This window comes from Eubalaena glacialis, chromosome 9 (genome assembly GCF_028564815.1).
Source record: "Eubalaena glacialis isolate mEubGla1 chromosome 9, mEubGla1.1.hap2.+ XY, whole genome shotgun sequence".
NCBI lineage: Eukaryota > Metazoa > Chordata > Mammalia > Artiodactyla > Balaenidae > Eubalaena > Eubalaena glacialis.
In genome coordinates this window covers 18,402,233-18,430,165 of record NC_083724.1, presented here as the reverse complement: position 1 = coordinate 18,430,165, position 27,933 = coordinate 18,402,233, and the positions used below count along the sequence as shown (strand labels likewise).

Genomic DNA, 27,933 nt, shown 5'->3' with positions numbered 1-27,933 from the left:
AGCTCTCCATGGCAGAGGTAACTCCCACTGCAGACTTTTTCAACAAGGAGAACAAGATAAATTGGAACAACTATTAGGCGTCCTTATCCAAAGATCTCATTTCACACGTCGTCAAACTGCAGCCCAGAGAGGGACAGCGACTTGTCCCAGGTCACTCAGCAAGTTGGTCCTAACGTGACCCCCTCTTTCAGTCTCATACTAAGTTTAAAACAGCTGATTTCTTAGCATGAGCGAGAACCTTGAGCTTTGCCTGCATTGTTTCTTTTCCACCTCACCTCCCCCAATTAATTATCATTATTGATAGGGGCATTAGGACAAAGAGGGGGTAACCTCTGAACTTGGCACTGCTTGATCCCTGAAATAAGAAAGTTGAAAGCCTGGGCTAAGCCCCTGTTCTTAAGCGCCACACCTGCTGGTTTCTCAGGGACACCTTCAAGGTGCCTGCTTTTGTCTCCAAAATACACTGACCGGGGGCTACAGGGTGATGCAGAAGGGGCAAGAGACGTTTGCAGAAAAAAATCCTGACCCTCGGATGCAGCCTGAGCAAGGATTCCGTTTGTTATAACCATTAATCAATTATTTATTTTTCTTCTTCCATTCTTCTTTTCAATCCCCAACAAAAGGTTATATGGTTGCCTTTTTCCTCTTGGGCTGAAAAAGCAGAGGCAGAAAGGCCATTTCATTGAAGGTCAGTCCCAGCTGGGCCAGGCTGTAGTTCCCGATCTTTTTCCTGCATCCCTCCCACTGCTGCGAAGGGAGAGGCCGGGCCTCGGGGACAGAGACTCACCCGCAGAACATGAAGATGGTGCTGGAGGTGGCATCGTAGGGCAAAGGCAGTGTCTGCTGCAGGCACAGCTGCTCGCAGCCACCGTTGAAGCCATCGGAGCAGTCGATGCCTTGGGAGTGATCATAGCAGCCGGAGCCGTCCTTCATGGGCCTCAGCTCCTCAGGGCACTGCTCAGAGAGACAGCAAACAGTTGGTTACAGCTGAAGAAGTGGAGGGTCTCATCACGCCCTCTCCTCCCACCTTCTGAAAAGGGGCAGGTGTCGGGACTGTAGAGACAGGCTCAAAGTCTCCTTTGACCAACTAATAGCTGTGTGGCCTTGGATAAAGTCCTTTACCTCTCCGAACCTCAGTGTGCCCACCTGTAAAATGGAGCGTTTGTCGATATCTATCTTGTAAAGTTGTGAGACTGAAGGGAGATGGTGTGTGCAAAGTACTTAGAACTCTGTGGCTCATATGGCAACCATACAGCAAATGTGAGCTGCTATGAATACTGATATTGCTGGGATCATCATCATTATTGTGTTTATTATTATTGTCCAATAGGGTCACCATGGGAGGCAGCCAGATATATTTTAAAGAGCTTTTACCAATATGAGTTTAAATTCCAGATCTTCCCCTTCTCCCTGCGTGATCTGGGGCAAGTTACTCGCCCTCTCTGACCTTCAACTTCCTTATCTGTTAAACGAGCCTAGCACCTGCATCTGTGGATTTGTTGTCAAGCTTAAGTTGGACCACAGGGGCTGCATAACTTACTTCAGAATTTGGCATGAAATTTGGTACTCCTCAAATGTGAGTTCTCTTCCTTCCTGTCTTGAATGTGTCACCTCTTCTCCATCCTAGTACCTGAAGTCCTAAATGAGACTCCTGCATCTTCACAAAGGCTTCCTAAACTGCTGGCCTGCAGTCTGGCCTGCTGCATACCATCCTCCTAATGGTCTCCAGAGTGATATTTCTAAGTAGCATCACTCCCCAGCTTAAGTAAATAAATGAATTCTAAACAACAACAAAGTGAATCTTCCTAAAGCTGACAGCCAAGGTCCTCTGCAGATGATATCAAACCCTCTGCCAGGCCATGTGCACTTTCCTCCAGGTAACCAAACGGGTTGCCCTCTGGTCCCTTAAAAACCCCAACGATTCCAACCTTGAGTGATCTCAGTTGAATGCTCTTCTGGTGTGCCCAGCTAAGGGTGTACCTGCTAAGTGCTCCATAAATGGAAGCTCTTATACCCTCGGTAAAACCACCTATTTATTTAATTTAGTTTCCCATCATTTGATGAGGCTGAGCTCATCTCCAGTCCAGCAGATGGAGAAGAAGTTCCAATTCTCCTGCGTTTGGGAGAGGAAAATGAGGTACTAGGTTTTAATTTCAGTCACCCTGCTGGCATTTCCTGTGTCCACCAAGATTAACACCCAGAGCCCGGCCCCCCTCATCCATCACTGGACATCGCTGACTAAAATGCCCTCCCAATGTTCCTCTCCTCCCAACCAGCTCCCTCGTCCCCTGCCCAAGCCGTCATCCTGAACAACATCAATAACAAAACACACACCCCAAAATTAATTTACAAAAACCACAATAACAAAAAAAGGTCATCTCTCTTAGAAATTAAATTTTGCCTAAGAAGAATTCATAATTACAGATGCACGAGAGAGTTCTTCAAGACATTTGAGACTGGCGCCAGGAAGGGTGACAGAGAGAGTTGGTTATAAATGGCCTTTGTCAAGCTGCAGAAAGGTTATAAAACTGGCTACATTTTGTGCTTAAAAAGAAAAATCAATTTTCTATGGGAGTGAAGTGCTGTACATATTAATACAAGCTCAGAGGAGGCCCCTGCTTGGCTCAGAACATTCACTGTCAGACAGAAAGGCACCTAGTCATGGGGTCATTGGGAGCTGTGTGCTGGTACCTGGGGCTGGGTCGTCTGTCTGCAGAGATGTAGGGGTGAGTGCTGGAAGGAAGGGCTGACCTTCTCACCAGGAAACAGGAGATATCTGGGGCGGGGTAATACTCACAGTTCTTTCCACCCCCCCACTGATTGCCTACCACTTTTATTCTTTAAAACAATATGTTCTATATTCCAGGCATAATCTAAACACTGTATCTAAGTAGTTAATCCTTACGGCAAACCTATGAGGTGGTGTGGCAGGGCTAATAATGGCTCCCAAAGATATGTCCCCATCTTAACCCTTGGAACCTGTGAATGTTACCTTCTATGGTAATGTTGTTTTGCAGATGTAATTATATTAAAGCTCTTGAGATGAGGAGACTAATCGGGATTATCTATCTAGGTAGCTCTAAATGCTGTCACAAATGTCCTTATAAAAAAGAGGCACAGAGAGATTACACACATGCAAAGGACCACGTGGAGATAGAGCACAGATTGGAGTGATGTGGCCACAAGTCACCAAATGCTGCAGCCGCCAGAAGCTGGAGAGACAAGGATGCGTTCTCCCCTGGAGCCCTTTGAGGGAGGAGGACCCTACTGACAATCTTGATTTCAGATTTCTGGCCTCCAGAACCTTGAGAAAATACATTTCTATTTTCTTAAACCACCCAGTTTGCTAAGCCACTCTTAAATTTCTAATCCTTAAAAATGGTGTGAGATAATAAATGCTTCTTGTTTTAAGCTGCCCAATTTGGGGATAATCTGTTACACAGCAAAAGATAACTAATACAGTGAGATAAATGTAACAAGTGCTTGGCACAGTGTTCGGCAAATGGTAGCTGCCGTTCTGGGTATGATTAAGAAGCTTAGGATCTAGTTTGAGAAATGAGAAATACACATATCTGTCAGACAGAGAACTAGTTATAAAGCAAACATGAAGAAGCACAGTATAACTTGAATGGGAAAATGGAAATTCTGCAAATGTGATTGACTGGGGAATATTGGAGTAGGGAGGCTTGGGTCGGGGATGTCTTCCTAGAGGAAAGAGATGAATGTCATTGGGGCAAAAAGGGAGAATCTAATCGTTCATGATGCTGAACATCTTTTGTGTTTATTTTCCATCTTTATATCCTTTTCAGTGAGATGTCTCTCAATGTCTTTTGTTCATTTTCTAATTGGATTGTTTGTTTTTAATTGTTAAGGTTTGGGAGTTCTTTATATATTCTAGACACTAGACTTTTGTCAAATATGCAGTTTGCAAATATTTTCTCTCCCACTCTGTAATTTGTCTTCTCATCTTCTTCAACTGAGCTTTCACAGAGCAAATGTTTCTAATTTTGATGAAATCCAAGTTATTTTCTCTTTTATGTATCATAAAATCTATGTCTTGGAATCTAAGAACTCTTTGCCAAGCTCAAATCTCAAATATTTTCTCGTGTGTGTGTATGTGTGTGTTCTAGAAGTGTTACAGCTTTATGTTTTACAGTTAATTCTGTGATACACTTCAAGTTAATTTTTGTATGAGGTGTGAGACTTACACTGAGGTTTACATCTCCAGTGAAACTACCCAAGCTTAGAGATTTCTTTTGGGGGAGTTTTTAAGTTACAATTTCAATTTTCTTAATAGTTATAGGGCTACTCAAATATCTATTTCATATTGGGTGAGTTGTGATATTTTTCATTTTTCAAGGAATTGATCCATTTCATCTAGGTTGTCAAATATATGTGTGTATAGCTATTTGCAACAGTCCTTTATTAATCCTTTTGACATCTGCAGGGTCTGTAGTGATATTATCCGTCTCATTCCTGATATTGGTAACTTGTGTCTTCCCTCTTCTTTTCTTTAAAAGTCTTGCTATTTTGTTTATCTTTTTTCAATTTTCTTGACATTTTCAAAGAATCTTTTTTTTTTGGTTTCATTGACTTTATCTATTTTTCTGTTTTCAATTGCATTGATTTCCTTTCTTCTGTTTGCTTTCAGCTTCTTTTGTTCTCCTTTTTGTAGGTTCTTGAGATGGGAACTTAGATGATTAATTTGAAACTTTTTAACTAATGGATGCATTTATGGCTGTAAATTTCCTCCTCATTAAATATAAAGACTTTTACTTTAAGGAAAAGATGAATTACTGTGCTAGCTGTGTCCCACAAATTTTGATATACTGTATTTTTATTTCATTCAGTTCAATGTATTTTTAATTGCCCTTGAGACTTCCTCTCAACCCATGGATTATTTAGAAATGTGTTGTGTAGTTTCCAAGTATTTAGAGATTTTTTTGTTATCTGTTATCGCTTTCTAGTTTGATTCTGTGATGGCTGGAGAACACACTCTGTATGATTTAAATTCTTTAAATTTGTTGAGCCTTTTACCAAGGCCCAGAATATGGTCTATCTCAGTACCCGTCCCATAAGTACTTAAAAAGAATGTGTAGTCTGTTGTTGCTGCACGGAGCGTTCTATAAATGTTAACTAGATCCTTTTGGTTGGAGGTGTTACTAACCTAATCTATAACATTGCTAACTTTCTGTCTAAGTGTTGTATCAGTTGTTGAGGGAGGGGTGTGGAAGGCTCCAACTAAAACTGTGGATTAGTCTATTTTTCCTTTCAGTTCAATTAGTTTTTGCTTCATATATTTTGCAGCTCTGTTGTTTGATGCATAAATATCTATGATTTCTATGTCTTCCTGGTGGACAACCCTTTCGTTATTATACAGTGTCCTTCTCTGATAACTTTCTTTGCTCTAAGGCCCACTTTATATGATATTAATATAGCTGCTCCAGCTTTTGTTTGCTATGTATATGTCTTTTCTGATCGGTTTACTTTCAACCTGCCTAAATCATTATATGTGAAGTGAATGTCTTGTAGAGAGCATATATTTGGGTCATGATTTTTAACCCACTCTGCCAATTTCTGTCTTTTCATTTGTGTATTTAGATCATTTACATTTAACGTGATTATTGATAGTTTAGAACTTAAGTCTACTGGTTTACTTTCTGTTTTCTCATCTCTGCTTTTCATTTCTCTGCTTTCTTTGTCTTACCTTCCTGTGGGTTACTTGAACATTTTTTAGAAATTCTTTTTAATTTATCGATAATATTTTGGGGTACATCTCTTTGTAAAGTTTTTAGTGGTTGTTCTAGTATGCGTAACTTACCATACTGTACTGGTGTCATTATTTTACCAGTTTAAGTGATGTGTAGAAAGCTTACTTCTCTTGGGACTTCCCTGGTGGTGCAGTGGTTAAGAATCCGCCTGCCAGTTCAGGGGACACGGGTTCGATCCCTGGTCCGGGAAGATCCCACATGCCGCAAAGCAACTGAACCCATGTGCCACAACTACCGAGCCTGCACTCTAGAGCCCGCGAGCCACAACTACTGAGCCTGCATGCCACAACTGCTGAAGCCCACGCACCTAGAGCCCATGCTCTGCAACAAGAGAAGCCACCGCAATGAGAAACCCGTGCACTGCAGCGAAGAGTAGCCCCCGCTCACCGCAGCTAGAGAAAGCTTGCGTGCAGCAACGAAGACCCAACGCAGCCAAAAATAAAAATCAATAATTTTTTTTAAAAAAGAAAGCTTACTTCTCTTTATGTCCCTTTATCCTCTCCCATTTATAACATAATTTTCTTAACTATTCCTCTAAATATACAGTTGTCCCTTGGTATCCATAGCAGATTGGTTACAGGAGTCCACACAGATACCAACCTCTGCCAATGCTCAAGTCCCTCATATGGCCCGGTCCAATAAATACACTCAGCCCTCCACAACTGCAGGTTTCCCATCCACAAATTCAACCAGCTGGGAAATTTACATCAGAGGTTGGTGGAATCCGTGGATGTGAAACCTGGAGATATTGGGTAGACTGTATGTAGAATCACATCAGATACTGCTATCATTTTGGCTTTAACCATCAAACACAATGAAGATAAGTCAAGAGGAGAAGGAAGGTCTAATGCATTTAACTATATTTTTGCTAACTGTGTTTTCTTCCTTCCCAGTGTTCCAAGATCCCTTCTTTTATGACTTCCTTTCTGTTTGGTAACTTTCATTAGCCATTTATTTAGACTAAGTCTGCAGGTGACAAATTTTCTTAGGTTTCCTTCACCTGAGAATGTCTTCATTTCTCCTTCATTTCTAAAGGATATTTTATTGGACACAGGATTCTGGATTGACAGCTCTTTTTTATTTAGCACTTGAAAAATGTTGTGCCACTTCCTTCTGGCCTCCATGATTTCTTATGAGAATTCCACCATCATTCAAATTGTGTTTCCCCTATAGATGTCATTTCTCTCCCCTTGCTTTTAAGATTTTTTCTTTTGAAAAACTAAAGATATTTTCAGAAATTTGACTATGATGTGTTGGTGTGGATTTCTTTGTGTTTATCCTTGAGTTTGCTCAGCTTTTTGAATCTGTAGAATGAGTCATTTTGCTAAATTGGAAGTTTTTAGCCATAATTTCTTTGAGTACTTTTTTAGTCCTGCTCTCTTTCTTCTCTTCTTCCGGGGCCCCAATGACACAAATGTTAGATCTTTTTTCACAGTCCCACAGGCCCATGAGACTGTGTTCATTTTCTTTTCCAATCTATTTTCTCTTGATGTTCAGAGTAGGTAATTTCTACTGTTCTATCTTTCAGTTCATTGATTATTTCCTTGTCCTCTCCATTCTGCTGGTGAGTCAATCCACTGCATTTTGTAAATCAATTATTGTATTTTTCAGTTACATAATTTCCATTTGCTTCTCCTTTATATCTTTTACTTCTTGGCTGAGATTTTTTTTTTTTTCCCATTTGTGCGTATAATTGCTTGCTTAAGCATTTTTATGATGGCTATTCCAACATATTTGTCAGATAATTCTAATATCTCTTTTATCTTGGTAGTGGCATTTACTGGTTGTCTCTTTTCATCCTGTTTGAGATCTCCCTGGTTCTTGGTATGACAAGTGATTCCCAATGGAATCCTAGCTATTTGGGACATTATATTATTTTTAAAATTCTGAATCTTAAATATATTTTTTTAAATCTGGCTTTTTCTGACACTGCTCCAGCAGGCGAAAGGGGAGACACACCTTGTTACTGTCAGGGGGAGGCAGAATCCCAGTTTCCCCACTTGGCCTCCACTGATACCGGAGAGGGAAGGGTCCTCATTACTGCTGGGGGGTGGTGGGAAGCTGACTCCCTGTGAGGACTCCACTGATAGCTTCCTGGATGGGAATGGCAGGTGTGCTGAGTTACTGTTCCCCACTGACACCATCTGGGTGGCATGGAGGGTGGCTTCATCACTACTGATCAGTGGTCAATGGTCCTGACTTTCTACTAGGCCTCCTCCGGCAATACCTCAGCAGGGAGGGGAAAAGTACCCTATTACTGAAGGTTCGGGTGAAGTCCAGGCTCTTTATTTAGTCTCCACTGACACTGGATGGACCTTGGATGGGGGTAGGAGGGTTGCTCATTACCTCTCAGTGGGGATTAAAGTCCTGGCTCCTTACTTGACCTTGTCTGACACCACCCCAGCAGGAAGGGGGAACTGGGTTGGCAGATGGTCTCAGTACAGCCTGCCAAGGATGGAATCTAGTTCCCTCCTTGGCCTTTATTAGCATGGGTGGGGGAGGAGGCATGTTGTTATCGTTGTTAGTATTATTATAATTTTCTGTGATGTTTGGTCTGAATAGAATGGTTGGTATCTAAAATTTTCTATCTTGGTCAGCTGCCCTTTTCCTGATACTTTGCCTTAAGAAAGCAGGCTTTTTTTTTTTTTTTTTTTTTTCTTTTTGTTCGCTTGTTTGTGTCTTTATCTATCAGCCTTTCTGAGTTGCTGTCTCCTTGAGCTCCAAGTTTGGGACCTATGAGGCAAAAAGAAAACCCAGGGAATGACCACTATGTCCTTCCTTGTGTCTCAAAAGCCCTAGCTGGTCTGCCGCCTTCTCTTCTCTCCACTTCTCACAGTCTTCCATTTGTTTTATATATAACCTCCAGAGTTTTTAGTTGTTTTTAGTGGAATAGAGAAAAGAACACTCCCCCTGACAGCCTATTTTTGCACAGCCCCAGAGCTAAAAATGTTTCTTTACATTTTTAAAGTTTTTTTGTTTGTTTGTTTTGTTTGATTTTTAAAGAAGACTGTGAGACACACACACACAAAGGGACCACGTGTGACTTGCAAAGCCTAAAATATTTACTACGTGGTCCTTTACACAAAAAAGTTACTGACCCCGGGCTTCTGTCATGAGAAGGCGTCTCAAGTTTATTCAAGTATAACCGGAAGGCACTGGAGGGTTGTTGGCAGAGGAGTAAGTGATTTGACTTGCTACTTTGAAGAGATTACTGAAGTAAGTGAATTCAGTTATCTCTAAGTACTTTCTTAGAGCTCACAGAAGGACCCCTGGGAGGTGGGCTCTGGGGGACAAGGCGTGGGCAGGAGAAAGGGGGCAGGTCCAGCAGAGAATAACCCCATTCCCTGGAGTGTTGTTCCTTTGCTTGAGGCTTTATAGTACGTAGGTGAGAGAGCTTGGGGTCTAACTCAGGTCAGCTGGGCTCCAGAGCTTCACAGCCCCCATTCTGCCCCATCTCAGAAGAGAACCCACAGGAAGACCCTGGGCCTGGGTCCCTATGGCTTAAAGCCTTAAGGATCTTAGCAGGTGGAGGGGAGGCAACTGGGGGATTCCCAGCTGTTTCCAGCACAGGCAGACCCTGCCCTGCTCTCTCCAGCCTCCTCCTCCATCCCCTGTGCTCCTTCCCAGCCTGACTTTTCATCAGCACCAAGCCATTTGTTTCTGTTTGTAATTATGCATTTTAATGTTCATGAATTATGGAATGCAAATTGCTCCGAGCGCAAAATTTGTAATGAGCTGTCCCACCACCCCACCCCCAAGTCTAGAAGGTGGACCAGCTGTTCAAAGCAGAAGGAAGAACAACCAACTTGCAAAACAGAATAACTTTTCCTGGGGCCGGATTGACTCATGTAGGGAATAAGCCTGGGGGATTTCCCAGTGGTGCTGGAGGATGAGCCCCGCCCCTCCCTGGGCCCTGGGAGACAGGAATGTGGCACCTCCAACTCTCCTCTACAACCTGGGGCCTGACAGGCAGCATGGGGTAATGGGAAGAGCTCCAGCTTAGACCCAGCCTCGTACTGGCTGTCACCTTGAGCTCATGGCGAGGCTTCTCTGAGCCTATCCTCAAAAGTGGAAGCGGGAGGCAGATGGGATGCTGGAGATAAGAAGCCAGATCCTAGCGAGCCCTCTACAGATGCACAGGAATGGCTCTCCATAGCACTGAGTTCCAGTTCTGCCTGGCGTCGGTCTCTGACTCGCTGGACGGCTTCAGGCAAGCACATCCCACCCTCTGAGTCTGTTTCCTCTGCTATAAAATGAAGGAATTGGGCAATAGGAAGTTGGAGAAGCCTTTTAGCTCTGAGCTGCTTGGTTTGTACCAAAGCAACTATGGATCTTGAAAAGGGGAGAACTAGGTCTAAAGTATTTCAGAAGAAAATGGAGAGTTTCCTTTGATTGAGGGAGCGCACTTTAAGAAATCACAAGGATGCCTCCAAACTTGCCTAACCATGGGCAAAGCTTTGTCCTCCTCCAAGGGCTCCGTAAGCATTTGCTTTCTCTCTCATTGCCAATGCAAGCGGAATGATAGTACTACCTCCTGGGAAGAGCGCTGCTTCCTAACAGTAGCACTGCCCCATAAGATCACGGTCAAGATTAAATGAGACAACGGCAACTGTGAGCTTAGACGTGAATGAAAGGCTGAGCACGCTGGCAGCTACACAGCATCCCCACAGCTGCAAGTGAAATCCGGCCAAACCACTTCCTTGCTGTGTGCCCTGGCTTCCCTGAGCCTTGGTTTCCACATCTCTCCACTGGAGAGAGTCACTCCTACCTCTCTGGGCTTGTGAGAGAACCAAACTAGATCATGTACCTGCCACAGACCTGCCACAAGGGCAGGTGTTCAAAAAACGGTAACTCCTGTTGTGGATAGCTCATTACTTTCCCCCAGATAGGAAATACATTCAGGAAGCAATGGAAGGAGACCCATTACATGTGGAGAGGAGGCAGAACACTGCCACAGGCAGCTTTTGCTTTTCCCATCAATGCTAAGGTAGGACCAATATCATCCTATTCACTTTTCAGATGAGGAAACTAAAGCCCAGAGAGGCCAAGTGACTTGCCTAAGGTCACACAGCAAGGGAGAGGCAGGCTGTGCCCACCACTGAAGATTCCCTAATTGTAAATGAGGTGCTCTTTCCCCTGATCCACATGGAGGTGGCCTGCCTGTGATGTCACAAGTGGTTCAGACTGGCTTGGGCTACACAAGGACTCTGAGAACCTTATGGGAAGGTCCCTATGATGAGTTAACGAGGGGACTCAGAGAGGATGCTGGCAGGATAGTCTTGGATGCACAGATCAGATACAGAATCCTGGGAAGGGGAAGAGGAAGAGGAAGGGAAGGAAGCAAGGAAGGAAATGAAATGGCTATTTATCGAGCACCTCCCATGGGCTGCATATTTCCCATATGCTATTTCTACAAATCCCCACAACAAAACTCAGAGGCACCTCTGAGATGTACCCATTTTGCTGGTGAGGTCAGTGAGGATCACATGCGCTGAGTCCTTTAGTAAGAACCGCCCCATTGATTAGAGACTGAGTGAGCCTAATGCTCCTCATCCCAGGAGGCCTCTGGAGTACCGCCAGGAATGGGAGTGAGTGGGGAAGCTCCCCGTCCCCCGCCCCCTCCCGCTCAGCCTCAATCTGTCAGCAGGGCCTGTCTATTACTGCTGACATTGATTTGGACAACCGGGCCACTCGAGAGCCCATAATTACTGGGAGTTTTAATCAACTCATATCAATTCAGCTGCCGCTCAATTTGTGCTGGGCTGCAAAGCTGACACGGAGGGAGGGTGCTGGCATGCAAAAAGGGATTCCAGGGATCAATAATAGTCCAGGGTAGTGTCTGTCTGCAGCTGCCGGCACCACCAGAGGGCCTCGGACCCGAGTGGAGAAGGCAGAGCCCGCCTGCCTCAGTCCCGAGGAAAGCTCCCAGGCACGCTGCCCAAAGCACCACCCTGCCTCATCTGTCCTTCCACCCGCATCTGGAAACCACCTGGGCCAATGCCCAGCATTGCCTGTTCTAGGCAGGGTCCAACCTCAGTACCTTTGTCCGTGCTCTGCCCTCATCTGGGCCTGCCCTCCTCTTTCTAAAGAATCGTATGTATCCTCTAAGTTACAGCTCAAACAGCCCCCCTCTGTGGATCCCTTCATGAGCTCAAGAAGCAGAAGGATGCCGAGGAGACAGAAAGAAATGAAGTCTAATCCAGACGCTGCTACTGCCTAGCTGTGTGACTTTGGGCAAGTCACCACACCTTTCTGATCTTGGTTTCCCCATTTTACAATGGACCTGATAATAAATAACGGCCTGCTGGGTGTTGCTAGGAACACCTGGTGCCATGAGACGTCCCTGTGTAGAAGTTCTGACTTCCTTTTCATGCCTGGAGTCAGCAAGAATCATTTTTCCTTCTCTCCCACGTTAATTATTCTTCTAGTACAAACTTTGTTCTGCCAGGTGGGATGGTTTCTGGTTCACAGTCTATCTCCCTCTGAGCCTATGCGCTATTTCAGGGCAGAGAATGTCACACACACAGCTTCCGCCTGTCAGCACCGCCCCAGTGCCCAGCACAGGGGAGGGAGACACCCTGTGTGCACTTTGGGGTCAGGCAGAAACCCCACCTGGTGTTGCCATTTAACTAGCTGTGTAATATCAGTCACTTCATTAACACTTTGAGTCTCAATATTCTCAGTGTGAAATGAGCCTAATTATATCTACCCAATAGCGTGCCCGTGGGGAAAATAAAAAGTTAGACATTTAATGTCCGTTACATAGTGCCTGGTACGGGGTAAAATGTCCATTGTTATAAAAGTTTAGGTATTATGACTATGATCACTCAATATTCAATGCTTGGTAAATATTTTTGGAATGTAATAAAATGTCTGGTTATGTTGTTTCGTTTTGGCTTGAGTTCCAGCGAAATGCCAACAGGCCATTCTCCCCACATGCCAGCCATCTGTGCAGCTTCAACGCATTCCTACTGAAGACACGAGAAAGGAAATTCAAAGGCTCTGAGCACCTACTGCAGGCCAGGCGCTACACGAGGTATCTTCACTAGTCTACTTTGCTGAAGCCGACAACCCTATGAGCCTGCTATCATTAGCCTAATTTTGCAGAAGAGGAAACAGGTTTTAGGGCCAGAAGTGCTTTTCTCAGGTCACTCAGCTTTCCAGGAGCAAAGCTGGGGTGCAAACACAGGTGTGTCTGATTCTAACCCCACGCTCTCTCCACTCACCACACCACCCCTGTCCTACGGAGACACAAAGAAGCATCCAGACCAACAGAGGAAGTGGGTAAACCCTGAGAGGCTTATGCTAGGTTTTTGCTCAAGAATAGTACAGAAATACAGGGAACTATATTCAGTATCCTGTGATAAACCAGAATGGAAAACAATATGAAAAGGAATATATATAGATGTATAACTGAGTCACTTTGCTGTACAGCAGAAATTAACACATTGTAAATCAGCTACACTTCAATAAAATTTAAAAAAAAAAAGAATAGTTCTGAAATAGCAATCCAAGCAGACCCCAGAGACATTGCGGCTTCAGTTCCAGAACAATGCAATAAAGTGAATATCCCACTAACATGAGCCAGATGAACTTTTTGGTTTTCCAGTGCATATAAAAGTTATGTTTACACTATACTGTAGTCTATTACGTGTGCCATAGCATTATGTCTAAAAAACAATGTACATACTTTAATTTAAAAATACTTTATTGCTAAAACACGCTAACCATCATCTGACAATGCAGCGGGGCCACGACACTTCAGTTCAGAAAAACTGCAGCATCTGCGAAGCTCAATAAAGCAAAGCGCAATGAAACGCGGAATGCCGGGAGTGGCGGAAAGCATGGCTGGGTTTGCTCACAACATGCTGATCAAGGCTAGCTGTATGAATTTATGGTCGCCTGCCTTTCCCATCAGAGGAGCCCAGGGAAGTTAGAAGACACCGGTTACGGTCCCTGCTTTGGGCACTTCCCTTCTCTGGCCCTCAGTCCTCCCATCTGTGCTGTGAGAAAGCTGGCCACTGGTCTCCAAGGGCCCTTCCAACTTGGACATCCTATGGTTCTCTGCAAGTGGCCGACAGGGATTCCCAGGGAGGTCAGGTGATAGGTTCTGATAGTCAGTGGCACCCGAGCTGGGGAACCATGGAGAAGGTTATTCTAGAGGGAGCGGCTTGAGAACATAGCTTGCAGCTCACTCCTACAGCCTGGGCATCCTCCTGGTGGGAGTCATCAAGACTCTGGAGCCCCCCAGGGCCCTGCGTGGGCTGGGTGTTCAGTCCAGCAAATGCTTATTCAAAGCCTGCTGTCCTCCAGGCCATCACATCTACAAAACCTTAGCCCCAGCTCTCAAGGAGCATCTATTCCAAAGGGTGGGGTGGGGGGTATGGGGAGAAAAATAAGTGCACACATTCTTACAGCCCTTCAGGTATTCTATATGGTACAAAGAAGCACCGAGAGCTGACAGAAGGGAGGCCAGGGAACACCCTCCCAAGAAAATCTGCCAGGAGTCCTGACGAATGTCTATTCAATAACTGTCTAGTGATGATAATAAATAGCCTTTGTATAGCTCATTAATAATAATAATAGCTAACACTTAATAGTGCTTACCGTGTGCCAGGCACTGTTCTCAATGTGTTATGAATATTAATTCATACTGTTAACCCCGGCCTGATGGTGCAGGTACACTACTCTCCTTATTTTTCAGAGAAGGAAACTGAGGCACAGACAACTTTTGTCACTTGTCCCAAGGCCACAGGGCACGTAAGTGGCAGAGCTGAGATATCGAGGCATGCTATGCTGCTTTTCACATGTGCATTAAGGTTTCTAAAGTACTTTTCCATTCATTACATTGTTTTAACTTCATGGGACTGCAAGATAGAGACTCAGATCTCAGCTGGAAGAAGAGGACCCTGAGGTGTGAGATGTCCGAGGACTTGCCAAGGTCACACGGTGAGCGGGTGTGGGGTGGAGTGGAGGCTCATACACTGAGCTCAGGTCTGTACCATCCCAACGCTGCGCCTGCTGGGCTGACAGCGAGACACCCCCCCACCCGTGAAGAAGCCCCTCTTGTCAAGGTCGGGGCTGTAATCACTGACACCAGGGTTTAGGCACTTTGTGGTTTCAGGGCGCTGGGAGGGAAATGGACATTCATGATGCTCTCCCCACATGCCAGACACATTGCTAGGGTATATTATCTTATCCAATCTCCACCACCACTCAGAAAAGGATGTACTATTATTTTCACCACTCACAAATGGGAAACAGGCTTGGAGAAGAGAGATGGCTTTTTCCAGGTCTACACTATAGATGCTTGGATTTCTTTTAGTTTTCAGAAGCCTCCTGTCCTCTTTCCTCTGTGAGTGGCACAGAGCAAAAGGGCATTTTGACAAGGTATGCCTGCTTCAGACCTGTGTGCAAGGGGGCACTTGAGGAAAATGGCCTTGGACATGATCTGAGCACTTAGAATGGAGCCAGGTCCCACTTTAAGCAGTGAACATGCATTAACTCATCTCTTCCTCGGTGGTGGAAACTATTATCATGCACACTTAGATAGGGAAAATGAGGCACAGTGAGGTTCGTTCACTTGTCCAAGGTCACATCGCCAGTAAGTGGGCGGCAGAGACAGAAAATCCAGCACCAGGGTCTGTTTGCTTAACCCTTTGGTTGTACTTCTTTATACAATGACCATGAAAGGTAGGTACTATTACGTAACCCCTTTTTTGATACTGGGAGACTAAAACAAAGAGGTTTAAGGCAACCTGTCCCAATACTACACTGTAAGTGGCAGAGTCAGGATTTAAACCCACACAGCCTGACTCCAAAGAATCCCCTCTTATCCACTCCTATGCCTTGTCAAGAGCAAGACATCCAAGGGCCACAGCCAGGTCCTTGATAGGACAGGCTGGAGATGCGGACTTCTCAGTACCTGCTGGGTTTCACTGGCTGGTTTCCCTTCCGAAGCCTTTGTAACTAAAAACTCAATTTGCAGCTTAAGGCTTTGTCCTCACGCTGCACCTTCTCACTGATCCCCCGGACTCTGCGTGAAGAATGATTTTATAAGCTAGTTGGCTTTGAAACGCAGGGAGTAGCAGCCATTGAACATATGCTTCTGTGGGTATATATTTATTCAGCGTATGTGGAGTGTAATTTTGGGCAGTTTGCATATTTTATTTTTTGTGTGTGTCGCAGAGAGCAAAAAGAGAAAGGAGGAAAAAAATCCACCCCAGAATGGAGACAGATGTCACATATGTCGGACCCTGAGGTTTCCCCATCCAACGTTTCGGGAATGGAGGTGGGCGGATGGGAATTTACAAGCACTGAGAACTAAGCATCAGCTCTGATGCTCTCACATCCCTGCCACCCACAGCAGGGCACTAAGCATCCAGCCCCACGGCAGCATCCTTCAAGACTTTAATTCCACAACCTCCCCAGTGGTCTGTCTGACTCTGTCCTCTAGCTACTATTTACTGAGTACTAAACATCGGCCAGACCCTGGGCTAAGCACACACCATCCCAATCCCACTGAGCTATCCCCTCACCCCATGTTGTAGTGCAGAGCGGGGCACGTGACAACACTGACATTTCGTTGTCCAATGTCATCAACTACGGCAACACGGATCTGTGCTCCAGGAAGCCCATCCGCCCACCAGCGCTCTCAACTTTTCCATCCAGGTTACCAGAGCCCCTCAGATTCAGGTTCTGATCCCAATGCCACCCATTCCCATCTGAGGGACACTGGGTACGCCACCTCTTTTCCTGAGCTGGCTTCCACACTCTCAGAGTGGGGATGGTGTTAGCATTTGGCTGGGGTGCTGTGAGGATTCCAAGATCCAAAGTTACACTGACAAGCAGCTTAAGAGACATTTGTTCTTTTTCTCTCTCTAACCCCATCCCCTGCCTAAAAGGTTTTCCTCTCACCCAGGATGAACCCAGGATGTAACATTTTAAAGTATGCCCTAGGAAAAGCCTGCAAGGTTTTGGACCAGCTGGAAAAAAGAAAACTAATATGTTCACATGGGTGCCAAAGATTCAAAGGACAGGACGCAACAGCCTAGGCCAGAGTCTACACCAGAGGGAATCATTAGGAGAACGTTTATTGCGTGTTTGGGCCGTAAGGAAGCATCCACATGTGATTCATGATGGTAGGACCAAAGCATCCTTTTTTAACCAGGTAAATAGATTGTGAGCTTTTTGCTGCCAGGACACAGTTCATTGCTGTAACTTTGGAGCTTAACAGAGTGCCCTACATATAGTAGGTACTTGGAGGTTACATTGTAAATGCAGCTAAAATTTGAATAAAACTGTGAACCAGCTGATAGCCAATTCTGGCCTCAACCAAAGAAGAATATCAGTTTTACCTAGCTTAATGAGATGTGTTGGATGCTAGGTAATCCACCACCACCAATCAAAAGAATAAAATAAATTGCTCTATGTATACATAGGTGTAAAAACTATAAAGAAAATATAAAGGGCTTGATTAGCATGAAGGTCTAGAGGGGAAGAGGAGCTAAAACGGGAAATAGAGAAACAGTGGGTGTGTTAGGGGAGGGCTTGTGGAATGTAGGCAATATTCTAATTCTTGACCTGGGTGATGGGTAGATGGGTATTACTTAATTACTACTGATGAAACGGCGTGTAATGTTTTACCCGTTTTTCCACATGTCTATTATATTTCATAATAAAATTGCTAAATTATATTATGCAAAATTTTCTACCTGTTATGCAAAAATTTCTATCTATTATGCTAAAATTTCTATCATGTAGAAAAGCTACTAAAAGGAAATATTGAAATGTTAATGGTGATTATTGGAGGTGGTATAACTATGGGTGATATTTTTCTTCATTTTCCTCCCTCTGTATTCTAAACATTCTTAATATGTGCATATAATAATTTTATAATTGAAACAAACAAGTTTTTAATTGAGATGCCTCATTATCTAAACGAGGCAACAACAGAATCATGGAGGTTGGTTACAACACTCCTGCCTGAAATTCCACCCTGTGGAGGACCCCATCTTCTCCCTAAGGTTTACTGTGCACAAAAGAACAACTGTCCAAGGGAGGGTGGGGAAGGCTACAAGTCACAATGGCTGTTGTATAGGCTGACTTTTGGGTTGTTTCCTCTAGGGACGCAAGCACAGCTTTGATTTACAGACTGTTGCAGGGAAGGAAAGAGCCCCAGAGAGAATCAAGTTAAAGTCTCTGAGTTTGTAGAAAGCATAAAGGGTTTAGCTAAGAACGCACAATAAGTAGAGCCACGCTGAGACAGAGGATCATGTTACAAGCTAGGTCTATACCATCCCCAGGACAATGGGCTCCTGAAATCACCTTTCCTTTCAATGATGGTGAAAACAAATTCTTGACTCAATGGAAGCCAGAAGAGGATCCCAGGTCCCCTAGCTCACCAAGCTCCTCTCTATCCAATTGGTACTGGCCCTGACAAGTGAGGTTACATAACTGTGTCTGGCTGGTACCCAGCTATTCAAACTGGGCTCAGCCAACAACATTATAAGGCACAAGGACCATTCCTAGTTTATGGACAGACAAGATAACAAAGGCTCAGATACATTCGGCAATTTGCCCAAAGTCACCCAACTTCCCAGTGAAAGGAATGTGATTTGAACCCAAGTCTGTATCACAGCCAAGTCTGCTCTTTCTTCTGGACTGGAATTCTGATTAACTAGCCCACTTCCCAAGAAACATATATAACTCTATCCAGGTGCTATTTTCTCAGTGAGTAGAAAGGCTAATGACTGTTTTATGAAACCTTCTCACTGTTTGCTCCCTCAAGGCTAAAAGGTTTCATGATCGTGGCTGGTGGCAGGAGTCCAGTTATTCTTTTTCCTGTACTCCAAACAGTTTGCCATCCCTGGACAACTTCTATGGTCTCCAAGAATATCTGGGCTGGTGGGGGAAGACTTATGAAGGCAGGGTTCAGGAAGAAGCTGGAGAATACAGGAAAAAAAGGATAACTTTTCAAATTAACAACAATAATGATGATGACATCATTTCTCATCCACTTATCCCAAGACCCATGATAAAAGATAAAAGAATGATGATAAAAAATAAAAGAAGGATACTATATGTGTGGAAGAGAGGGTCCTAGATTGGAATTCAGGACACCTGGGTTCAAGCCAAGCATTGCTCTTATGTTTTCTGGCCTCAGTTTGCTCATCTTAATTTTTGACATAAGGAAAAGGGTTTACATATGGTTAAGATCAAGTTAGGGAGCCAGTTTAAAAAGAAAAAGGGAAATGCTCTTTGCAAAGCATATATAAAGACATGCAGTTCTGACATATAAAGTTACCCCAAAAGGACACGACTGTATACTTTTTATGCTTCCATTTAAAAACTTACACGTATAAATTCTTATTTATATTTGCATATGCATGGGGGAAAATGTATAGGAAGATATATATGTAGCTCAAAGTGTGGCACAGTTATCTCTAAAGTAAGTGATAAAGAGGACCTTGGGGCTTCCCTGGTGGCGCAGTGGTTGAGAATCTGCCTGCCAATGCAGGGGACACGGGTTCGAGCCCCGGTCTGGGAAGATCCCACATGCCGCGGAGCAACTAGGCCCGTGAGCCACAATTGCTGAGCCTGCACGTCTGGAGCCCGTGCTCCACAACAAGAGAGGCCGCGATAATGAGAGGCCCGCGCACCGTGATGAAGAGTGGCCCCTGCTTGCCGCAACTGGAGAAAGCCCTCGCACAGAAACGAAGACCCAACACAGCCACAAATAAATAAATAAATAAATAGAGACTTGCACTTGTGTGTAAAAAAAAAAAAAAAAAAAGTAGGACCTTGCTTTTCTTTTCTTTTCTTTATACATTTCATCAGTGTTTGAATTGGTTTTATTTTATTTTACAATGAGCATGAGTTACTTAAAAGAAAACTAAAAAAAATAAAAAGAAGATTGAAAACTGGATGGGGTAAAATACCTTATAAATGCCAAAATTCTATTACTATAATTAAGACGAACACAATTATTAAAGGTTTCCATTTCAGAGCTAAGAAAAAGCTGTCTAATTATCAGCATTCCAACAGCTATGGAGTCCTTCCTCACAAGCACTCAGCATGGCCACTAAGAACTTTGCAGTCACTGCCTCTGACCCCCTCATGTCCTCAACGAGATGACAGCCCTGCTGCCTCATTTACTCTTCTCTGCACCATTCCTCTGCTTTGGGACTCTCTTCCACGTGCATTTTCGCACAATTCACCAGGCTCTACTTCCTCAAGTATTACTTTTATTCTATCACTCCCTTCTTCAAGGGCCCATTCGGCCCAACACCCTTGAGTTGGATCCAGAACGAAAACCAGCACCCAAAACAGGAAAAGGTTAGAAAACCAGAGACAGCTACTCCTTTTTATTTTAATCCATCCCATACGTTCACCAAAATCATGGAGCAAGAATGCAATTTGAAACCGTCCTTACAGACTTCTGGAAATGTATTTGAAAAAAATAAAACACAGAAGGAGTCTTCTGCCCAAAGATGCTCAGAGCACATTGTTTGTAATAAAGTTGGAACACTCAAAATGTCCAACAATAAGACAAAAGTAAATGATGGAATATTCCTGTCCACAGAAATCAGGCAACCACTACAAATGATGTTTATGAAGAATCTGCCTCGGTTAAGGATGAGAGTTCTGGCATCAGGCTGCGTGGCTGAAATCCTCTGCTCTAGAATTTAAGAGCTCTGTGAACCTGAGTTATTTATGTTCTCCCTGCCTCAGTTTTCCTACCTATAAGAAAAGGGACAAGAAGGAGACCACGTCAGGGGCTTTGGACATGGCGAGCACTCAGACAATTTGAGCTCTCATCATCACTGCCACCACCATCCTCATCATCCCTGCGTGAAACATCAGATAATAATAATAATAGTGGTGATGCTTCATGCCTACTTAGGGCCAGGTGCTGGCCCATTGTGTATGCATTATCTCAGTGAGTCTTAATGGCAGCTTTGCCAGGTATTGCTACCCCATTTTGCTCAACAGGAACCCAAGACTCCGAGGCCTTAAGTAATCTGTCCCAAGGTCACACGGCTAGTGAGTGACAGAGCAAGTTTTGGGCCCAGGTTTCTCTGATGCCAGAAACTGTGACCTCCTGAAGGCAGAGGTGATGGTAGGAGGAAATACATTCTCTCTCGTGGTACCTTCCTAAGGTGAAAAGGTGTTTGATGCAGGTGCATGAAACACACAATTAAAATGTCAGCGATGACTCCAGAGATGCTTACAAAAGGGAAGCAAAGGGATGGAGATCCCCCTCCCAACCATCCCTCTCACTGTATGTTTGTTTTCCCCACCAGCCAATGAGTTAAGCGCTGGCCTCCACCCCATGCTGCCCGTCCCTGCCCTCAGATCTTTCCAATGCTAGAATCACTGCCCTCTGGGAACATATGTCATGAGATTTCAGGGCCCTTAGCAATTCCTCGGGCCCTCCCCAGGCTGGTCCCAAGCTTCCTCTCTGGGTCCAGCAGGCGGTCCACACAGATGGCCACCGCCTTCCTGAAGGGCTTTATTCCAGCTTGCAGCCAACAGGTGGCAGAACCAGGACTGAAGCTTCTATCCCCTGCCTCCAATTTGGGGCTCTTTTCCTCCACACCATCCTTCTGGGAAGCAAAGGGTAAAACCCATCACTTTGGAAGGGCGGGGGCTGTTCCTTGACTTTAACAGATAATGACTTCCATACAATAAAACCAGCTTACCAGAAATACCATCAGACCCAGCAAATCTGGGTCCCAAATAAATAAAATGAGGGGGGAAAAAATAGAGACAGCTTCAAACGTCACGGGAGGAATAATGTTTAATGTCATAAAAGGGTGCATAGGCTTTAAGAGAATGCCACACATTATAATCTTGGAAACCCCATACCGCACCCCCCTCACCCCCATACGTAGAAGGGAGGAGGGCTTTATTTGAAGTTCACAAAGAAAAGATGCAAAAGCACAGCTCCCAACTGAAAGAGAACACCCTTCCTTTTCACCTCCCAAAGTCTGAGCCTTGTGTACAGGCATTGAGTCAAGAGGCATAGTTCCAATTTCCTTCTTTGGAAATTTCCTTCACTGACTCTCCCTTTCTCCAATACTCACTCCCTTTTTCTTCCTCCAGATCTCCTGGATACAGACGAGGAAGAAGGAACCCTGGACACTGACGGAGGGTGGGGAGAAGGAAGTGTCCCCTCCTTGTATGCTCCCTGACATGGGGATATTTGCTTTATCCTTGGGGAACTATCCTCAGCCTCTGGAAATTGCCATCTGATGAGGTAAGAGACCTGGGTTTGAATTTATGCTCTGGTCAAATTTCTCATGCTTTCTGAATCCCTTTTCCCATGGACAAGACAGGAGTAGTAATCATGCCCATCTCATCAGGCAGCTATGAGGATTCACTGTGATGTTGCATTTTAAGCACTTATCCCAGGGCCTGGTCCATAATCAGCACTGAAATACTCTCTAGATGCATCTCCATCAGTGAGACTATTATTGATATATTTGATAGCATTGATTTCTTTATTAATTAATGCCATCGGTACTAGTATTACTGATAAAGGTGCATATAGAAAATTCTCTGTCTGGATAAAGAAGATGTGGTACATATATACAGTGGAATATTACTCAGCCATAAAAAGGAACGCAATTGGGTCATTTGTAGAGATGTGGATGGACTTAGAGACTGTCATACAGAGTGAAGTAAGTCAGAAAGAGAAAAACAAATATCATATATTAATGCATATATGTGGAATCTAGAAAAATGGTACAGATGAACCAGTTTGCAAGGGAGAAATAGAGACACAGATGTAGAGATCAAATGTATGGACACAAAGGGGGGAAAGCGGTGGGAGGCGGTGGTGGTGGGATGAATTGGGAGATTGGGATTGACATATATACACTAATATGTATAAAATAGATAACTAATAAAACTGATTTTAAAAAAGGCAACTATCTCCTTGAAGCCATTAAAGAAGAGGTTCTTTACACGCACCACACCACATACGCATGTGGTACTTTCTGGGCAGTGTACATGGTTGAGACAAACAATAATAAAATGATTTGTCAAACAAAAAAAAAGAAAAGAAAAGAAAATTATCTGTCTATGGACCTGTTTGAGCAGAAGACACTTTGATGAGGATACCATATAAAAGATGCTTCACCCTTTAAATCCTGTTTCCCAGACCAAGCATCTCTGAAAGAGTCTGCATAAAGATGCTTTGCCTCTTGACTGCATATTTATAAAGATGTTTAATAAGAAGAATGTGACAAGCGTCATTCCTCCTATTTTGGACCCTGGCAAAACCTATCCTGCTTGTACCATGAATCCATCACACCCCCTGTCGTTGACCTGCAGGGATGGAGGGTCCATTTCTGGGGAGGAAGACCCACTTGGCAGGGCCCAGACCCCACCAAGGCTCAGCCCCGCTCTGCCTGTACAGAAGGGCAGGAAGCCAGGCACACTGGGCTGGGCTTCCCAGTCAGCAGGGCCTGGGCTGTGCTTCACAGTGATTTCTCACTCTTCTGCTTCCCCTTACTTGTGCTCCCTGCTCTTCTTGAGTTTTGTTTCCTTTAATTACAGTCCAATTGAGTCACTGAAAGGGGAAATCATGAGGAATGGAAAGAAGCAGCCTCCCTCTCCCTAACTGAACCAGATGTCAGTCTTTGCTTCCCTCTGCGTGGTGCCAAAGAGGGGCCTGACCTATAATAAATGAAAATTTGTAACTTTACTCATCTTGGCTTTTTAAAAGGCAGCATTTTTTTTGTTGTTGTCTCTCAGCATTTCAAGGGCAATCAGAGGTCCTCTGGTCCTTCCTAATACCTGGGAGGCCAGATGGCTTTTTAGGTCAAAGTGGGGACAAAAAAAAAGAGGGAGAAGAGGAAGTGGGAATGTGGTTGGATGACTTGCAGGGGGTGGGGTAGAGTGGGACTGGTCTGGAATTCAGAGGCAGGGCTGGAAACTGACATTGGACACACCTCCTAAAAGACACCATCACTCTATAGGGTCCAGCAAGTGTATAAATCTCTGCACCTCTTTCAGTCATAAATTTCTATGAAGGCTCCTAGCACTGCCCTTTTTCCCCACACTCCTTTGTGCTTTTCCCCATACTCCCATTCCCAACCAGACAGTTTCATTTTTCTCACGTGTAAAGTGGAGATAATCATAAAACCTAGCTCATAGGATGACTGTGAGAATTAAATTGGTTAAAATAAGCCAATCACTTAGAATCATGTCTGGCACGCAGTCACTGTGAGGATGGTTGCTCTTATAGTACTAGTTTTTCTCTTTTGTAAAATGGATACAATAATACCCATCTAGGGGGGTGGTTATAAGCATTGAACTGCCATGAACATAAGTGAAATGGCACACAGTAGGTGCTCAATGAGTGTTGGTTCTCTCCCACATCTCCTCCCTTCCCTCTGGTGTTCCTATCAGCCCTGATGGATATTCTTGTGCAGAGATACAAAGTGACCTGTTGAAGGTCACGCTGCAGCCCTGCCGAAGCCCATCTTGCCTTCCGAACTAGCTTATAAAACAAGGCAGGGCTGTTGTTCTCGTATCCTCTGTTACATTCACAGTGGTGGATACAGTGTTGCTAAGTCAATATTTGGACTGCTACAGTGGCAACGATGATGCTAAAAGGCCATGACCTAGGAAGGTACAACTGCATGGAAGGAGTTTTGTGATCAAATCTTGATTCTATTACTGCTTCCCTACATGAACTTGAGTGACTCCCGCATCTTTCTAGCCCTTTGTTTTTCTGTCTGTATAGTGGGAGAGGTGCTGGCTTGGTTAGAAGATCTCCAGGTCCCTTCCTGGTCTGTGAGTCCAAGCTGCAGGAAAATGGGTAGACTAAAGATGGCCACACATTCTTGGCTACTCCTCTCACGGACAAGTGAAGTCCAGTTCATTTCCCTTGAATCTGAGCTGAAATCAATGACCCGTTTGACCAATAGATTGTGGTAGAAATGATGTCCTGGAACTTCTGAGGCTAGGTGCTAAGAAGACGTACAGCTTCTGCCTAGGCTCTTGAAGCACTTGATCTTGGGATATTTCCTTTGCAAATCCAGGTCCCACGGCATGAGAAGCCCAAGCCAAATGGAGACACCATGGGCAAGTGCTCTAGAGACGGACCCAGCTGAGGTCTAACAGAGCCAGGATCAACTGTAAGCCACGCCAGCCCCGGAACCAGACATGTAAGTGAAGGGGTCCTCTGGAAAGCAAATCCTCCAGCTACAGATACACTACCTGCCATGGACCAGAGACAAATCACCCAGCTGAGCCCTTTGCATATTCCTGACCCACAACACCGTGAGCAAAACAAACTAGTTGTTTTAAGCCAGAGGTTTTTTTTTTAAACTCATTCTTTTCTTAATGTAATTAATTTTTCAAATTACTAACATTCTCTAAAAATCAGGTATGATCTTCATACAGCCATATTTTTTAAAAATGAGAACTATAAACTGTGTTCTAGATAACCACTGGTCAATAAAACTTTTTTTAATTTTTATTTTATATCAGAGTATATTTGATTTACAGTGTGTTATTTTCAGGTGTACAGCAAAGTGATATTCATATATATGTCATATATATGATATATATGACATATATGATATATATGACATATATATGAGATATATATGTCATATATGAGATATATGACATATATATGAGATATATGACATATATATTATATATATATATATTGTTTTCCAGATTTTTTTCCCATTTAGTTTATTACAGAATATTGAGTAGAGTTCCCTGTGCTATACAGTAGATCCTTGTTGATCATCTATTTTATATATAGTCGTGTGTATATGTTAATCCCAAACTCCTAATTTATCCCTCCCCTGCCCCACCTTCCCCCCCCCCGTAACCATGAGTTTGTTTTCTAAGTCTGTGAGTCTGCTTCTGTTTTGTAAATAAGTTCATTTGTATCATTTCTTTAGATTCCACATATAAATGATACCATATGATATTTGTCTTTCTCTGTCTCACCTACTTCACTCAGCATGATAATTTCTAGGTCCATCCCTGTTGCTGCAAATTAGGTTTAATACACAATAACAGAAAATTGGAACACTGACGATGAGCTGTGAATTGACATTTCTAAAGGGGCTGAGGAGGATACGTTTTGATCACCAGATTGTCTGGGGTTGAGTCCAATACAAGTTTCCTTCTGGAGCTGGGAAAACCAGGATAACACAAGGGAACGGCGGCAGTGAAATGCTTCAGGGGGCAGCAGCTACTCAGAGACGGTGGGCACATCCTCCACAGGGTATCATGATTAAGGGCTTACGGTTTTCTTTGGTTTTGCCCTCTATCTTGATTAGAATTTTGCAATGTCTATACTGCCACACAGAATAAATGGAACCACAGCTTACTTTTCAAGCTGTGCGTTGCTGACATCATTATGTTTGTCACATTTAGACCACTTCTAAGGGGAGCACAAGACTCCCTCCCTCCCTTTTTTGATGCTTCACTCACTTTTACTTTCTCTGTCCCTGGTCAAGAGGTGAGGGTCTCCCTGGAAATAATTAAAAATCAAAATAACAGGATGATTTTTTATATATTATCTCCAGGATCAACCTCCCTTTTCCCACATTATTGCTCACCTGCATTAGTGTCCTATTGCTCTTGTAACAAATTACCATGAACATGGCAGTTTAAGAAACACAAATTTATCTTGCAGTGCTACAGGTTAGAAGTAGAAAAAAAGCCTCAGTGGGCTAAATTCAAGGTCTCAACAAGGCTACATTCCTTTTCTAGAGGCTCTAGTTGCGGGGGCGGGGGAGAATCCATTTCCTTGCCTCATCCAACTTCTAGAGACTTTCCGTAACTTATAACCCCCTTCCTCCGTCTTCAAAGCCAGCAATGCGGCATCACTCTGAATTCCTCTGCTGCCTCCCTCTTCCATATTTAAGGACTTCGGTTGCATTGGGCTCATCCTGATAACTCAAGATAATCTTTCTCTTCAAAATTCAGCTTATTAGCAACTAAATCCATATGTGAGTTGAATTCTCCTTTGTCATGGAAGGTAACATATGCACAAGTTCTAGGCAGTAGAATGTGGACATCCTTGGGGGTCCATTATTCTGCCTACCACCCATCCGATGACCCTCCCCAATTTGGGCAGCTGCATGCCTGAGGACCCATTATCCCAGGAGAAGATTAGCACAGCAGAATCAGAGCACCAAGCAAGAGAAGGAAATTTTTTTTTTTTTAATTTTGGGCTTCAGAAGTTGAGGTCTAATTAGAAGGAATAATGATAATAGTAATAATAGGAAGAATCTGTGATCTGTTAGAGAAGTGGCCTCCCTCCCACCCATAAAGACTACTTGATCTGGGGGGAAGACAGCAATGTTGGGAGTCAAGCAAGATGACCTTGTTAAAGAGACCCTGTCTCTAGTCTCACCAGGCTAACGACATGGGTGGTTGGAAAGGACGAGGGCTGTAGAAAATCAGGTGGGTTTGAAGGATCTGAAGGCAAAGGGGGGATCTGTGCCTCACTTGCCAGATAGTGTCCAGTGGATGGTAAATGTGGTCGAGTGCTCTGCCCTGACATGAAAGCTGCCATCTACAAATGCCTTCATGGTCTGTCTGGATCAAGAGGGCTTCGGCCAGCTCCCCTCAGACCCTCATGTCCTGAGGGTTGTGTAGAAGAGCTGCTGGACATTCCTCATTTCCTCAGTAGGGTGGGTAAGCTATCTAATGGTTAAAACCAGATGGCCTCAAATGACGAGTGGTGGGGATGAAGAGAACCGGAAGCAGATACCAGGATGGACCACGCACCTATAAATCAGGTGGAACAGGGACGTCCTGGCTTATGCCAAAAAGGAGGGAGAGTGATGGACAAGGGCCAGATGAGACAGCAGGTACTGGAGTTGGGAGGTGATGGTCCAGCATCAAGCATCCCCTCACTCCCATGCCTTACAAGTACCTCAGTCCCCTTGAACTTAGACATTCAGGAAGTGGTAGGAGGCAGCACACCTAAACTGACTACAATTACGTTTCCACTGCCAATGGATGGAGCAGAAAATAAATAAAATTCAGTTGTAGAAGCACTATAGGAAATTAAATACAGGGTGCTCTTGAATTTTTGTGGCCCCAAATATCATATCATATCCCCTACGTACATACATCAGTAGCTGTGGCTTCCATCATATCACACGCAAAT

The 27,933-nt window shown here is 44.1% G+C and overlaps 1 protein-coding gene across 5 annotated transcripts in view; it reads right to left on the bottom strand.

Moving 5' to 3' along the window:
* The window catches only part of ASTN2 (astrotactin 2), a 909,948-nt gene that overhangs the window by 328,969 nt on the left and 553,046 nt on the right, over window positions 1-27,933 (bottom strand). For all 5 annotated transcript variants that reach the window (XM_061200030.1, XM_061200026.1, XM_061200028.1 and 2 more), the window contains exon 12: window positions 788-954. In XM_061200030.1, the coding sequence (XP_061056013.1) occupies window positions 788-954 (167 nt within the window). The remainder of the gene's footprint in view (window positions 1-787; window positions 955-27,933) is intronic.